Genomic DNA, 15,904 nt, shown 5'->3' on the forward strand with positions numbered 1-15,904 from the left:
GCAGATGTTCCATAACAGTAAATGTGGAAAAAAAGTAACTATAAGCAGATTAAAAAAATAAGATGTTGTTCTTTCATTGATAAAACATTGTAATTGTTGGCAAATTGATGTAGCGTAAGAGGAATAAAACACTTGGGGATGCGCTGTTATAGGAAAATAATTGACCGGGTTAGGGATAACAGTAACTCCACTTCATCGCACCATCTCGTCAGTGATTATTTCCCTGTAACAGCATGACACAAAGTGTTTAATTCCGTATTTAATACAGCCCCAGGATTTTAGGTGAAGTTTGTGTCTTCTATCCAAGCTTGTTATGAGTGATTACGTCTATCTACATGCCACATGCAGTGTACAGTATATTAGTTGTGTGATTCTGATTGGTCAGAAGAAGCAGCAGTTCCTGAAGTAAAGAAAATGGTCTTTGTTGTATTCACTGGCTGCAGAAGAAGAGAAGGCACGTGTTCTATTAATATCTCAGCTCCAGCTGTTCCTCTGTATGTGAGAGTGTGTGTGTGTGTGTGTGTGTGTGTGTGTGTGTGCTTGTTGTAGATGGAGAAGTGTGTACAGCTGGCCATCCAACCAGACTGGAATGTGCACACATAGCACATCAAAACCCCCCCCCCACCCCCCCACCCCCCTTTAAATCTTATACAACTCTCTTCAGGAGGGAATTTGATTTACTTGAGATTGTGATTGTGCACCATGTCAATAAATCGATGCATAAATTAAAGAGCAGTAACTCATAATACTTAAAACCAAATTAATAATGATGGTGTCCAAAGACATGAACAACTCTGGTGTGAGAAACTGTTCTAAATAATGTTTTTCTACATTGTACTGGCATTTTACGCATTTTGACTGATATCTTTTAAGTTCATCAGAAAAAGTTCAGTAAGCACTGTTTACTGAAGACTTGCTGGAACTAGATCAGTGAGATGTTCAGTATTTGCACAGTTGAACCTAATTACCAGTGCTTGGACCCCTATGATCGCTGCTGTATTAGTAGTAGTAGTATCTGAGTGTGAAAAATGACTTCTCAAAGTTACTTTTTCTTCACCGCCCACTCCTATTCCAGGAACAGTTAATGCAGAGGGAGATTCACACCTGATTCTTTTCATTTTGTGTTGAAGTAGTGGTGCATGTTTAATTATTCTTTTGTATCATTCTCAGTTTCTCTCACTTCTCTCTGACAGTTGGATTTGATCACTGACCTGTTGGGGACGCCGTCTCTGGAGGCCATGCGGACGGCGTGTGAGGGAGCCAGAGCTCATATCCTGAGAGGACCACATAAACAGGTATGTCTAATGATGGACTCATGAATTGAGACTGCGCTACATGATTTTAGCCCTGATTTCCTAGTCACTGACAAATTTTGCCACTTGGTGACTACACCCCCCTGTTCGGTGACTACTCCCCCTGTTCGGTGACTACTCCCCCCTGTTCGGTGACTACACCCCTCTATTCGGTGACTACACCCCTCTGTTCGGTGACTACACCCCTCTATTCGGTGACTACACCCCTCTGTTCGGTGACTACACCCCTCTATTCGGTGACTACACCCCTCTGTTCGGTGACTACACCCCTCTGTTCGGTGACTACACCCCTCTGTTCGGTGACTACTCCCCTTTGTTCGGTGACTACACCCCTCTGTTCAGTGACTACTCCCCCCCTGTTCTGTGACTACACCCCTCTGTTCGGTGACTACTCCCCCCCGTTCGGTGACTACACCCGCCTGTTCGGTGACTACACCCCTCTATTCTGTGACTACACCCGCCTGTTCGGTGACTACTCCCCCCTGTTCAGTGACTACACCCCTCTGTTCTGTGACTACTCCCCCCTGTTCAGTGACTACACCCCTCTGTTCTGTGACTACTCCCCCCTGTTCTGTGACTACTCCCCCCTGTTCTGTGACTACACCCCTCTGTTCGGTGACTACTCCCCCCCGTTCGGTGACTACACCCGCCTGTTCGGTGACTACACCCCTCTGTTCTGTGACTATACCCCCTGTTCGGTGACTACACCCCTCTGTTCTGTGACTACTCCCCCCCTGTTCGGTGACTACTCCCCCCCGTTCGGTGACTACACCCCTCTGTTCGGTGACTACACCCCCCTGTTCGGTGACTACACCCCTCTATTCGGTGACTTCTCCGTGCCAACCACTCGTGTAGTGTGTGATGTTCAGCGATACGATTTTCTCAGTCTGAAAGCGATCGCTGATATTTTCAAGCATGTTTGATTTTCTCAGTGATAAATCGCGTAGTCTGAAACCCTCTGCAACTAGTTGTACTAGTACAGCGATGAGAAACAGCTGTGAGAGTCCGAAAGGATATCAGATTTATCTGCTCTCATGCACCACAGGTCCCTGAACCCAGTTTATCATCTGTCTATTTTTTTGGGAGAGTGAAAGTAAAATGTAAGCACAATAATAATGCTTCTGTAAGAACTTATTTGTCATTTCATACCCAAATGGTTGTTGGTAAAAGCAAAAATATACATAATTTGATTCCTGTCAGCGCACAGGATAAAAATAGCTGCGTTTCTTTTCACTATATGCTACCCATGCCTCCTCATCCAAGATTTCCTTCTCATTTTTTCTTCTTTCTCTATTTCTCTATTCTTATTTCCATACACTGACAGTCAGATAATAAACAGCTCATAAAAAAACAACATTTTGAAAGTCATGTAGCATGTTCTCAGCGTAATCAGGAACCGGAATGTTTTTTGTTTGAACTTGTAATTTTGCACTTAGAAAATTTTTCAATTTTCTGTGATGGTCTTGTAAACATGGCCTAAGTAAGTAAGACAAAGACATAGAATTTATGTTAGAGTTTTTTAAAGACATTAGACTTTCTATTAGTCTATTCTAAGCTTTAGGATCAATAAATGCAGTACAGTGATTGAATCGTTTCAAGGTTAATTCATTTCAAGTATTTTGTGCTTTTTTTTTTCCCAGCACTATTAATGAATTAATGACTTGCCAGAGTGTGTTCCCTCTGTCCACTTTTAAAATGTATTAAACGCTAATGAAAGCAGTTCATCCACACAGAATCCAAACAAGCACTCGCGTCTGTGAGCGTCCATTTTCTTTGTTTTAAACAGTTGCGATCACATGAACGCTTTTATGGTAGGAAATATGAATTTCCATGGAAGAGTAATGAATGCAGTGCAATACACTGTTTTCTCAGAACGTTGGTCTTCGCAGCAGTGACACTTATACAGCACTGTCAGAGAACCATGTAGAAATATGTAGATGAGTCCAATAACCATAAGTGTTGTTTTTATCACGGGAAACCTGACCAACTTCCGAAGCTAAACATGGGTTTTAAAGAATGACATGATCTTTCGCATGATCTGACAAATTATAACGATCAAATTTAAACAATTTTCTAAAGAATTAGTTTGATAACTAAAACTATACACCATTTTCTCACTCACTCTGCATGTTTGGTTCATTATTTTGTTAAAAGATCCATCTATGGCTCGGTAATAACCTCCTGCCAGAGGCAACCCGGTTGGTTTAGGACACAACAAACTAAACTTCATCCTGTTGTCAAACACTGTAATGTTCTTGGGGCTGCCATCTTGGACAACTGGAGTTTGTTATTACTCTGCCTCCTAGGCCCCGCCTCTCAAACATTTTTTTTTAATTACAAAATCTCACTACTATTTTACAAAATTATTTGAAACTGTGATTATAAATTCCAGCAATGTCATTTGAAGCACATTTATGAAGGATTGGGTCTGGGAAAGATTTTGGGTGAGACGGAATTCCATTACACATTAGCCAGTGGATTTTTAATATCTTAATAAGCAACGTGTAGCTTTTGTCCATATCACATTTCTCATTCTTGATATTTGCTCAAATCTCAGATATGTTACTCATAATTCTAGATCTAGAATATGTCTTGTATTGACATATTTGTATCTGATTATAAAGAAATCTCCAGGTTTGTGCATCTCTGCTTTGGTGACCGGCACTTCCTGTTGAGTGACAGCACCTCTTTACCCACTCATGTGATGATTCTGGCTCTGCTTTCTTAGCTGAACTCAGCATTTTCTGTCGTGTGCTCTGACACTCTTGCTCCATTTTCTTTCCTCTGGCACGCAGCAGATTTTCCAGGCCTTGGTCTTCTGAACCTGAGCCATGTCTGCGGGGTGTGGGTGGGTCTCAGCGCCTGGTCCTTTTCTCCCTGTGTGTTCTTCCCTGCGCTGGGCTGTGGGCTGTTCTCTTGCTCCTGTGGTGGTCTTGAGCTCTGCTCTGCTCTATGCGGGTTCCTGAACTCTCTGTTTGTACAGTGTGACTGGGAGCATGGGGATTGTATGTGGCTTGGCAGATGTGGAGAATTGTTTAGCTAGTGAAAGCATGCAGATATGAGAACAGCCACAGCATTTGGAGGACTCGATCGACCATTTCGTTTTATTCACAGGCATGACATTGAAAAGTCTCGTTTTTATTAATATTTGTCTTCTTCTTTTTCTTCTTCTTCTTCTTCTTCTTCTTCTTCTTCTTCCCCTTTCATCTTCTTGTCCTTCACTTCCTTCTTTAGCCTCTTTTCGTCTTCTTCTTCATCTTTTTCTATATCTTTTCTTCTAATATTGTCTTCATAATATTATTCATCTCATTTTCTTATTCGTCCTGTTTGTTTTCATCTTATCAGTAGTCTTCTTCTCCTTCTTCTTCATCATCCCTTTTCCTTTTTGTCCTTCTGTTTTTTCTTTTTCTACTAATTTTCTTCTTCTTCCTCCTCTCCCCCTGTTCCTCTTCTTCTTCTTCTGCGACTCTAAAGCGTGGAGAACTAGCCTAAGTGATGCTTTTCTACATTGTGAAGGCTATCAGGCATTTTGATTGATATCTATTGTGAATGCCTCAGCAGAAATTAAGGATTGATGATCAAACTTGACTGTGCTAAGTTGTGTGGAAACAGTGTGCTGAGACTCGTGGACTCTGGTGGAATTAGATCAGTAAGTTGGTGGTGCAGTAATTGCACTGTTGAGCTTAATTACTAGTGCTTGGACCCCGGCAATCACTGCTTGCCACTGTATTATTAGTAGTTGTAGTAGTAGTAGTAGTAGTATCTGTATTGTTATTATTTTATGAGTGTGAAGTTGTAGCTACTCTCTCCATAGGTCCAGGATACTGAAGAAGATTCAAACCTGATGCTTTTATGGAGACATTTTGGGGAAATTTTATGCTGAACTAATGGCACGCATTTAATCATATTTAAAAATCGTGAACGTGATTTTTCTTTGGTAAAGTTAGAAGATTGTTAATGATGTGTTAACTGTAGTATGTTTTAACTGTCTGTTTAGTTGCACACTGCGTTGGGTTGTTTCTTCACTTTCATATTTAGAGTGTAATTGTGTGTATATTTATCATTTGAAAGATGTTCAGTGAGTGTGAGAAGCTGACTTGTTGTGGTTAAAGATTTATGTGTGTGAAGGAATAAAGATAATGTGAGATAGAAAGGCTACTTAGCTCTTAAATCGGCTGGATGATTATGATCATATTTGTAATTTTAATATTAAAGAATAAGATATTAATATTTTAGCCATTATTGTGGAACACTATGGGGCTGCTTTCTATTTACTTTATGGTTTTAATGTCATTGAATGTATGGTGTAGTGTGTGTGTGTGTGTGTGTGTGTGTGTGTGTGTGTGTGTGTGTGTGTGTTTAGTGCTGGGTGTTGGCTCTGCAGTCCTCAGCAGCCCGCACAGAGAAAGCGATACGGAAGAACAGTAACTGCAGAGCAAGCACTACGGCCCTCCACTTCCTGTCTTGCATCGACCCACCTCATGGCCACTGGTCCAGCAGCATACCTATCTCTCACTCTCTCTCTCTCTCTCTCTCTCTCACACACACACACACACACACACACACACACACACAAACACACAAATACCTGTGCATAAATCTTATCCGTTTGCTAAACTGGTGATTGCCATCTGAGCAAGACTAGGCCCTTTTACCTCACCCTTTTTCTCATGCAACCACACACACATACACACACTCTGACATTTGGCTGACCTTGTCATTCGATGCTCTCTCTCTCTCTCTCTCTCTCTCTCTGGTCTGTGTGAGCTTGGCAGGCCTCAGTACAGGATGTTTTAATCACATCTATCGACTGCTGCTCTATTTACAGGCGTTGATCTAGCGGGTGGAGCGGTAGGGAGGGGGGCAAACTGTTAACTCCACCCACACCCACTTGGAATAAGGAGGTTATTAGATGTCACTGTAGTAATAAGGTGATGACAGGGAGTCCAACACTTGTTCTGCTTGTTGCTAATCAGCTATGAGGTGTAAATTAGACATTTATAAAATTCTTTAAGGATGCTTTGGATGAATAATGGGTCAAGCTTTCTAAGGAGGTGCTACCTGAAAATTTACTAATTAAATATAAAAAAAGACTAGTATGAAGACAGATGAATGAGGAGATGGCTAGAATTGAAATAGATGTCTAGTTGGAATCAGTATATTGCTGAATGAATAGTTGTAACTGTCCATTAATCACTGCAATGTTTGGTCTAATTTAACAGTATGGCTTCCACACTCTTTATTCGTCAGCTTATAAAATAGCACATGGTTCAGCCACAAGATACTAAATTGAGGTTATGCAATCGTATTGTATATGCAGTTGTAGACTACTTTTCCTGCTTTTAATTCACTATTTTGAGTTGTTGAATTAATAAAATAATGCTAATATTTTTGTTGATTCTGTGCATTCTCCTGAAAAGAAAAGGTGCCAATGGTGTGAAGGATAAACTGACTGAGCACTCATCTGCTATGCTTAAAGTTCAGTTTAAGTTAATGTATGAATTTATCCATTAAAAAACAATTCTCTGTTGTAGGGTTCTACATAGAAGTTTCTATCATATCTCCTTCGCTCTGCATTTTCTATCCCTGATTTTTTTCATTCTTAAAGGCAAGTGCTGTGTTTAAAGGTGGTGGTCTAGATTGTGGTTGTCTAGATTTTGCAATCTATTGCAAAACTCTGTCTCAGACACTTCTACTTGCAGAACTACATGCAGGTGATTTGAATAATCTGAATGGTGCAGCCAGACTTAAGCGGGTGCATAACGCGTCTCTGAATATGCATAACTTTTCCCATATCAGTATTGACGTAACCTTTGGACTTCAGTCATCGAATTTAAGTACGGCTCTAAATACCTTGTGATTCAGTTGTCATAACGTTCTAATGCAAGTAAGCTGGCAAAGTGTCAACATGACACTAGTCTGTTGGAATAAGCCTTTATAAATGTTTAGGTAGGATTATTTCTCCTGTGGATTTATATAGGTGTCACCTGAATGGGTGAACATCACCATTAAGTAAATACTTACCCTGTCAAATTCTGGAGCAAACTTAGTTTGTAATTTATTCTTATTCTTATTTTTTTTATTAGCCCCCAAAAATACCAAAGTAGAGAGGCTGTCTATTCAGAAGTCTATCCATTAAAAGGAAATTGAACATGCTGACAGGTTTCAAGGAGCGGTGTGTTTTTCTTTGTGATTTGTGTTGACAATCCTGGTTATGTGACAGAGTGTAGAAGAACAAGACGGTGTTAAGAGTCTCTCTTGAGCTGGAACCTTATTGATCATGAAGAATGTCTGCTCCTTCTCTTCGAGACATCCATCAGCAAGATTGGTGAGAGAAAGAAAAGAAAAGCGCCTCGAGATGAACCAGGGATTTGGAGAGGCATCTCTCTGGTCATTTTGGCCTTGAAAGCCGCAGTCATGTGACTGGAGAATGGACAAAAGAAGAGTAGAAGTGTAGAAGTAGGAATAGAGGATAGGTTCCCTCTGGAGTCCGGATCCTCTCGAGGTTCCTTCCTCATGTTGTTTCAGGGAGACCGCAGTTGCCTCAGGATTGCTTATTAGGGATCTAAATCTACATCCAGATTTCTGTAAAGCTGCTTTGTGACAGTGTCTGTTGTTAATAGTGTCATACAAATAAAATTGAATTGAATTGAGAGGAGGATACGAAGAGAAAGAGTGAGGAAATGAAAACGGGGACTGGTACATCTCAGTCCACTGGGGACCTTGTTACAAGCTATTAATTTTGCAGAGCTCATAGGATCAGTTGAGAGAGAGAGAGAGAGAGAGAGAGAGAGAAAGAGAGGAAGAGGGCTTTTAGGCTTTATAGCCTCTCGTGAACTGCTGCACAGATAGAAAAGAGAGCAAGGTTGAATCGTGGCTTGTGAATTCCCCGATCCACCTTATCTACTGCACCACCTGGTTTTTGTGTGTGGAAAAGCTGGTAAGTTATCCAGAGACAGATGTATGCGTGAGGCCTTGTTGTTTTTCTCTAAAAGGCGGCGACGTGATCAGATTTCCACCCACACACACACACTTGCACAGCATCCTTCGTCCGCAGCAGAAGGTGGGCTGATGGCTAGAGGTTGGACTGTCCAACTCCAGTAGGTATGGAGATCGGGGGAGTGTTGGGTATCCGTGTTCAGAACTTGGGCAGATGTGGCCTCCCAGGTGGACCTGGTGTGTGTGGCCTCATCCTTTCATGTTTTTCACAGCTATAAGGCACAGATGGCTGCCTGACCTTTTCCTCAACCCACAGCAGTGCTTCGGTGTAACTAGCCGCATTAGCACAGTGCAATATGGCCAGGCTAGTCATTCAGGACATACAGAAGATTTCCAACTGTACTGGAAATTAGACTGTCAGCAGAAAACAAAACATGCTGCTTATTCCTGTGTCATTTAGTATATCATTCCTAGATTATTCCTAGATTATTAGAGTCTCAGAAACTCTGAGTGTAGGGTTCATGTCATATAAATACACAAAACTTGCTGGCAGTAAGATCCTGCAGGCCAGTTAAAAAAAAACAAAAAAAAAAACACTTTTCTAATGCTTTTCAAATGTTCACAATAGCCACATGAGACATTTGAATGATTTGAGCTCTATATTCAGTTATTTAATGTGTAATATTAGTTGGAATGGGATAAGATTTCCAGATCTATGTTCAAGTAATGTTGCTGGAGGACGTCCTTAATGATTATGTACAATTTGCGTGGGAAGAGTGATCTCTGTATAAATCACAGAGATGGGAGTCACGCTAATAATTCCATACATACTACACAAACTGACCGTTTTGACGCTTATTATAGGCACTTATTGTACCGGCCACACAAGTTGTGCTTGGTCATTTATAGGTCACATGACCATAACACACAGAAATACTTGTGCTAGGTATTCAGTAACACACCTAAAATCTAGGGAAGCATCACTTCTCTGACACGTCCTTTTAAACGTCCAATTTATTTTTCTGCGTTTTAAACTCAGACCTGGTTTTGTTTTGGTTTCGGCTGAAAGAGTGAGCGCTTCCTGGAGTGTGTTTATACGGAATAAAAGGTGAAAAACCTCTTTTCTCACAGGATATAATGCAATCCTTACCAACATGTTAACTCAGTCAGGATATATATTACCCAAGGTTGTTCCTACTGTTCATTTTATAGAAGGTAAAATACAGCATAATCTTTCCAGACATGCGTGCGAGCAGTCCGTAAAAAATGAGGTACTGGGAAGTATACTGTTACTTGAATAAAGATGTACAAGAAACATTAACTACTGCATGCCTAAGTACTAGTGTATAGTGCACCATTTGGGACGCAGCCATAATGTAGTGCTACTGCTGAAGTCCACTCTGTTGTCTGGTGCAGTATAAAATGACACACTCACTGATATTCAGATGAATATTACATATTTTGAACAATTAAAAGGAAAATGCAATTTAAAGGAATTTGATGGGGCAAGCCTACAGCGTCTGGAGCTTTCCATCACCTTCTGGGCTTTAGCACTCTGTCACTGCTTTCATGCTAAACTCAGCTAAATTCCTCCATTTCAACTGAAACTGGAAGCTAGACTGCTTTTGATCTGTGTGTGTGTGTGTGTGTGTGTGTGTGTGTGTGTGGTGGGAACACACCCCTGCTGCTGCTCAATTTCGGCATGACACTCTAGCCTGCAAAAACGCCCAAATACCCATCTCTCTATCTCCGCCTTTCAGCCTAGATTTCCGTTACACCACCATACACACACTCAGGCACAGAGAGCAGCCTGTTTAACCGAACTCACTTCACACTTTGGCAGCTCTGTTGTCTCTGACAGCGTGCACACACACACACACACACACACACACACACACACACACACGTGGATGAGGATAGTGGGCTTAAGATGCTGCTCACTGATTCTCATTTCCTCTCTGAGTGCAGAGTACCGATGTAACCAAATACACAAATACGTTATTAGGGATGAACGTATAATGTGTTCTGAACAGATCTTTGGAAACCTGCAGGTCTCAACAAAATAGCTGTGTGAGCAGGAGGTTTCTACTTTCACGTGGGCTCAAGCGAGCGCTCAGGTTTGAATCCTTCGGGAAAAACCAAGACTACGGTCATTAACGAGCATGATGGCACTACGCAATGCATTTACACCATTCATTCATTCATCCTTAGTTTAAATTAGTCTACTGGTTTGTTTATATTTTCTGAAGTAGTACCAACTAGCTCCATTAGAATACATTGCAGGCAGGTACAAAGCAAAGATAATAACTGAGTTTTTACTGAGGGAAATTTAAAAAATCAGTCTCGTGCGCACAGCTCTAGACGAGATGAATTATAAACTGGAGCGATGTAGCTGAGGTTGAGGAACTGTCAGAGCCATGCTGACACTGCTGAGATTATCATCATCTCTGAGTTGTTTCTAGTAGTTCCATGGCAAAGAAAGGTGCAAAAAAAAAAGAAAAAAAAACCCTTCTGATTTAGGCCACTCCCACTTTAGGTTTAGCTGTGGATATTTAGAGCATTAAAGTGATACAGATACAGATCATGTCACCATTACACACTTTTAGTGAAGCGCTACCAAAGAGATGAGACCTGCATACGTCCGGCACAAACACAAATTGTTCCTCTGCAGAGGAATTCTGTCTTTCAGCTTCTCTTCCTCACCCAGTGCTGAAGGATTCACATTGGCTTATCAATGGCTTGGCTTGTTTGGGTGTGTGTGTGTGTGTGTGTGTGTGTGTGTGTGTGTGTGTGGGTGGTGTGTGTGTATTACCTAGCTGGTGGTGGAATTCTACAGCCTGCACCTGTCACTGAAGCGTGCTGGGGTTTTGCAGGTCAAGTGGAGGTCACATGGGCGTTACCACACAGGAAATTGAAGCTCAGTTTTGTTCTCTGAATCTGAACTATCTTAAAACAGAAGTTTCTCTCTTAAAATCTGGATGGGGGTTCCTGTCATGGGGTTTGTCTCTAGAAAAAATCATGCTAGGCAATATAACAAAACAGTTGTGATGTATATTTTAGCAGTATTTTGATAATGATTAGGAAAACTTATTTACTGAGCTTGCTTTAATAGACAATGTAATATAGTTCATTTATTGGTCTCAGTCCTACGTTCGGATTAAAAAAAAAAAGAAAGGTACATTGTTTTTATTTATTGCTTTTAATTATTCAAAAGAATAAAAAGGTACAATAAATTCTTTAAAAAGGTCATTAATAACCAGCTTCCCTGGGGATCTCTGTCGCAATGTGTATTGCTATCTGGATATTTTCCCGCGTAGTGTGTTTTGCAGTATTACACTACAGCGCTGTAGAATTCTTGATTCTGATTGGTCAGAAGGTGTTGATTCATTTTCTATAACAGCAGCTCTGACAGTAGTGGAGCTCCGTACCACAGGTTTATATTAATGCTCTCAGTCTAATACGCTTCACATAGTCTAAGACTAATAATTAACAGATTAAAAAATGGGTTATTAATTGACATAGAAGAACAAATATCATTGATATGGTGAAGTTTTCTGTGATGTTTATTTGAGTCTCCAGTGTCAGCGTCATTAAGACTTTTATTTCAGTTTTCTGGTCTCTTTGCGACAACCTGAAACACATGAATGTATGATGTGCTGTTCTTTACTCAGTAAAACTGTATATAATGTGAGGAAATTGTTGTGGTGTAAGAGAAACTTGCTTTTATTGGAAAATAGTCAACTTCGCAGTGGTAACAGTAACTCGTGACACCGCTCCATGGCTGATTATTTTCATGTAACAGCACACCATGGACATGTAGACTTGCATATAAACTGTAATAGACAGTTAGTTAATTATAATCACATACATAATTGCACAATGTAGCATTTAAGGTTTGGCTGCTTAAACAGTTAGTAATTCTGCGCTAAGGACCACTTTGTTGTAGTCGAGTGCGTGGATGATGAGATCAGTCTGTTGTGCTGGCTGACTCCCTCTGTCAGTAATGTGAGGGTGGAATGTGTCAGAGTGGAGCTGAAAGCCCGTGCTGATGATGGTATGCGTCGGCTTTCCTGACTCATCATTACATTAATTGAGCTTTTCGATCACGAGGTGTGGAGAGCCCCTCAGCCTCCTCTTCAGCTGTCTAAAGCCACGTCTCGGGTTAATCCTGATCTAATGCTAGTGCACGCCATCATGCCACTGCATGCAAACACTCGCACACAGTTAACAGCCCGGCCTGTTGCCTTGTTGCACACAAATAAATAGCGCGTTCGCTATTTTAATACTTTCCATTATATCTAGGTCCCGAAGGTGTCGTCTCGGTGTAGAACACTCATTCCTTCACCTCCTCTTTGCTTCATCTCTCCACTTTTCTCCCGAGGCCCTCCACTTCGTCAGACTTCTCCCGATGAGCATGAATCACCAGCCAGTGCTTGCATCTGTTCTGTAAACCCCCAAAAAAAAAATCTAGTCAGGGAAAACAAACGATTACCACTGGGCTTTTTCAATCAGTGCTGCTGGTGAGCAGGCGCTGGGGTAGTCGGGTGGGCGGAGGAGATAATTAGACAGGGTTAAAAATAACCCCGCTCATTGTTTGTGCTGTCCCACATCCTCCACAGCTATCAGCACACACATCGCTGACTGTAAGGACGAACGAAACGAACCAGACAGTCAGGTGCCGAAACCCCATTCATAGTCATCTGCTGGCTGAAGAACTTCCTTGAACATTCTCTGTATGTTTTGTCATAAATAATTTTTGCAGCGACAGCTGAAGGAGCTTCTTTAGTGCTGATAATGGGAGGCTTGTAATTGGTAGCAATTATGATGGCCTCAATTTGCAGAGCGCTGTGCAGCAAAGCGCTTCATAATTATTGGGAAAAGCTGCGTTCATGTGCATATTAGGTTTAGCAGAATATAATGTTCACAGATTGTGATGGTATCATAAAGATAGTTGTTTACTGTTATTAACCTCGAGTTAACCCTTAAGCGCTGTGTTATTATCGCTCAGTGACATCTAGCTTCGATCCTGGGCTCTGACATAAAATTAGAGAAGATTGTATTTGCATTTTATGGACTTCAGTCTTATTTTCCTGTTTCCACAGCCCTCACTTCCTGTCCTTTACACCCTGTCCAGTCAGGCGACCCATGAGGCAGTTCACCTGCTCTGCAGGATGCTGGTCTTTGACCCGGTGAGTGCTCCAATTCAGCCATATAATGAAAGTCTGTAGCATACAACTATTTTTATTTATTTATTTGTTTGTTTGTTTGTTTTAAGGCAAGACATTACAGTTAAATAGGGTAATATTGTAAAACATATCAAATAGATATCATAGTCAATCTTTGCCAGTTGATTGCTGGTATTCTTACAAGTATTTTTTTGTATTAGAACTTTTTTATGTATATTTTTATGCAAATGAGATGATTTAATTAAATATGCATAAATTTAATTATAATGTTTATTTCAATGTGAAGAAAAAGACTATTGCCTAAGCCAGAAAACATAATTATACATTTCTTCTCATTTTTCAGTATAAAATCTAAGATAAATCTGACAATATTCAACATTTTGAGAAATTTCTTTTTAATATTCTTCTAATTAGGGATAGGAGTGAACATGTAAAATTTCATGAATGCAGGAAGGACATCTAGAAACAGAGTTTTGGTTCTGAATATAGATGAAAACTGATTTTGAGGAAAAAATGGTTTTAAAAGCACACACGGTTTTTGAAGGAAATTGATGTGTATATGATAATGACACAGTGTCATATATATCAGGAAACAAGCTTTTTGGAGACGTGATTATCTCCAATTGTCATTTCACAATTGTCATATTTGTATACCTGTGTTGTCTTGCTATAATGACAGGATTATCATATTTATAGGCCTCCTTGACTGCTGGTTAAAAATTGTCCCATATAGATGATGTGTTTCTAACACACTCTAAGAAAAAAAAAAGGTTCTTTATATAGTTAAGACTTCATAGCTTCCTAAGGCAGATTATTTTCCCCCAGTTGTTCATTTGCTTATCTAAAGCTCAGAAGAAAAACATACCTTCTGAAAAGCTAATTTCGAGAAATTAAGAATATTTCAGATCTGCATTTACACTACAGGGAATTTTCCACATATTGTTGTGTTCCAACCCGAAATTGAAATGGACTTGATATTTTTAATCTTTGGATTTATGCTTAATACTTGGTAGACCCACCTTCGACTGCATTTACAGCTGCAAGTCTCCTGGGTCTCTGTCAGCTTTGCACATCTGGATCCTGATATTTCTGTCCATTCTTCTTGGCAAAATTACAACATCAGATTGGATGATGAACAGCAGTTTTCAAGTCTTTCCACAGATTCTAAATTAGATCTAAATTAGGTCTGAGTCTTGACTGGACTGTGCAGGTTCAGGTTCAGGTTCTTGGATTTGAACCACTCCAGTGTAGCTTTGGTAGTATGCTTAGGCTCATTGTCCTGTTGGAAGGTGAACCTCTGCCTCAACAGGTTTTCTTCTAGGAATGTCTTTGCAGTTTGGCTCCATCTATCTTTCTTTCAACCATGATCAGTTTTTTATTCCCTGCTAATGAAAAGCATCTCTCAAAGCATGCAACCATCACTATGCTTCACAGTGGGGATGGTGTTCTTATGGTGATAAGTGTTAGGTTTATGGTGTCATTGGACCAGAGAACCTTTCACTTAAAAAAAAAAAAAAAAAAAAAGAAAAGATAATTCAAGAATGTGTTTTTGTGATCTGTCCATGTCCAAAACGGTTTCTCTCTCCAGTCAAAGAGGATCTCGGCTAAAGATGCTCTGGCTCACCCGTACCTGGATGAAGGGCGCCTGCGCTACCACACCTGCATGTGTAAATGCTGCTACACCACATCGTCTGGCCGAGTTTACACCAGCGACTTCGAGCCCGTCACCAACCCCAAGTTCGATGATGGCTTTGAGAAAAATCTAACATCTGTGCGGCAGGTCAAAGGTAGTCTGTCTTTCTTTCTTTCTTTCTTTGTTATTTACCAACTTGCTCTTTTTCTTACTGTCTTTGTCCACCCTTTTCTTTCTTTCTTTTTTTGTTATTTTTATTTGTTTGTTTATCTTAATTTCTGACTTGCTCTGCTCTGTCTTCATGTCCACCTTTCTTTCTTTCTTTCTTTCTTTCTTTTCTGTCTAATTGGATTGGATCATGTCTGGGAGTAGGTACCCATCATGCCGTTGTGTGGTAATCGGGCCTCCCGCAGTGCTGCTCGCCCTCCCACTGCTGCCGTTTGTTTTTTTTTTTCCTCCTCTCGTTTTTCCCCCCTTCTTTCTCTGAGGCCCCTCCATCAGCGGTGGCCTTTCACTCTGAGCGGCTGTCAGAGACGGCCTGCAGGCTTAAAAGCAGGCTTACCCTGCGACTGGCCCAAAATAGCCCTGCCCTTCCTCCTCCTTCCTCTTCGTCATGTCCTGCATGTACTGTGTTACTGCTGGAGGATTAGCGAGGGTGGACGTCAGCCGCCTGGAGACTGAAAGCACATTAGGCCATGTAGCCATGTTAGGAGAGGAGAGGAGAGGAGAGGAGAGGGGCTGTCAGGGCAGTTCGGGTCTATAATCTGTGAGACATCAGTCAGTTCTGCATGTGGCTTACATCCTGAGGCACTGAACACTGTAAAATGTATATT

General features: G+C 40.9%; 1 protein-coding gene across 1 annotated transcript in view; it reads left to right on the top strand.

The window, feature by feature from the left end:
- Nucleotides 1-15,904, top strand: part of nlk2 (nemo-like kinase, type 2) — a 94,078-nt gene that overhangs the window by 71,717 nt on the left and 6,457 nt on the right. The window contains exons 7-9 of the mRNA XM_026934778.3: nt 1,194-1,295; nt 13,355-13,441; nt 15,027-15,225. Coding sequence (XP_026790579.2) covers nt 1,194-1,295; nt 13,355-13,441; nt 15,027-15,225 — 388 coding nt within the window. The remainder of the gene's footprint in view (nt 1-1,193; nt 1,296-13,354; nt 13,442-15,026; nt 15,226-15,904) is intronic.

Source organism: Pangasianodon hypophthalmus, chromosome 14, assembly GCF_027358585.1.
Source record: "Pangasianodon hypophthalmus isolate fPanHyp1 chromosome 14, fPanHyp1.pri, whole genome shotgun sequence".
Lineage (NCBI taxonomy): Eukaryota > Metazoa > Chordata > Actinopteri > Siluriformes > Pangasiidae > Pangasianodon > Pangasianodon hypophthalmus.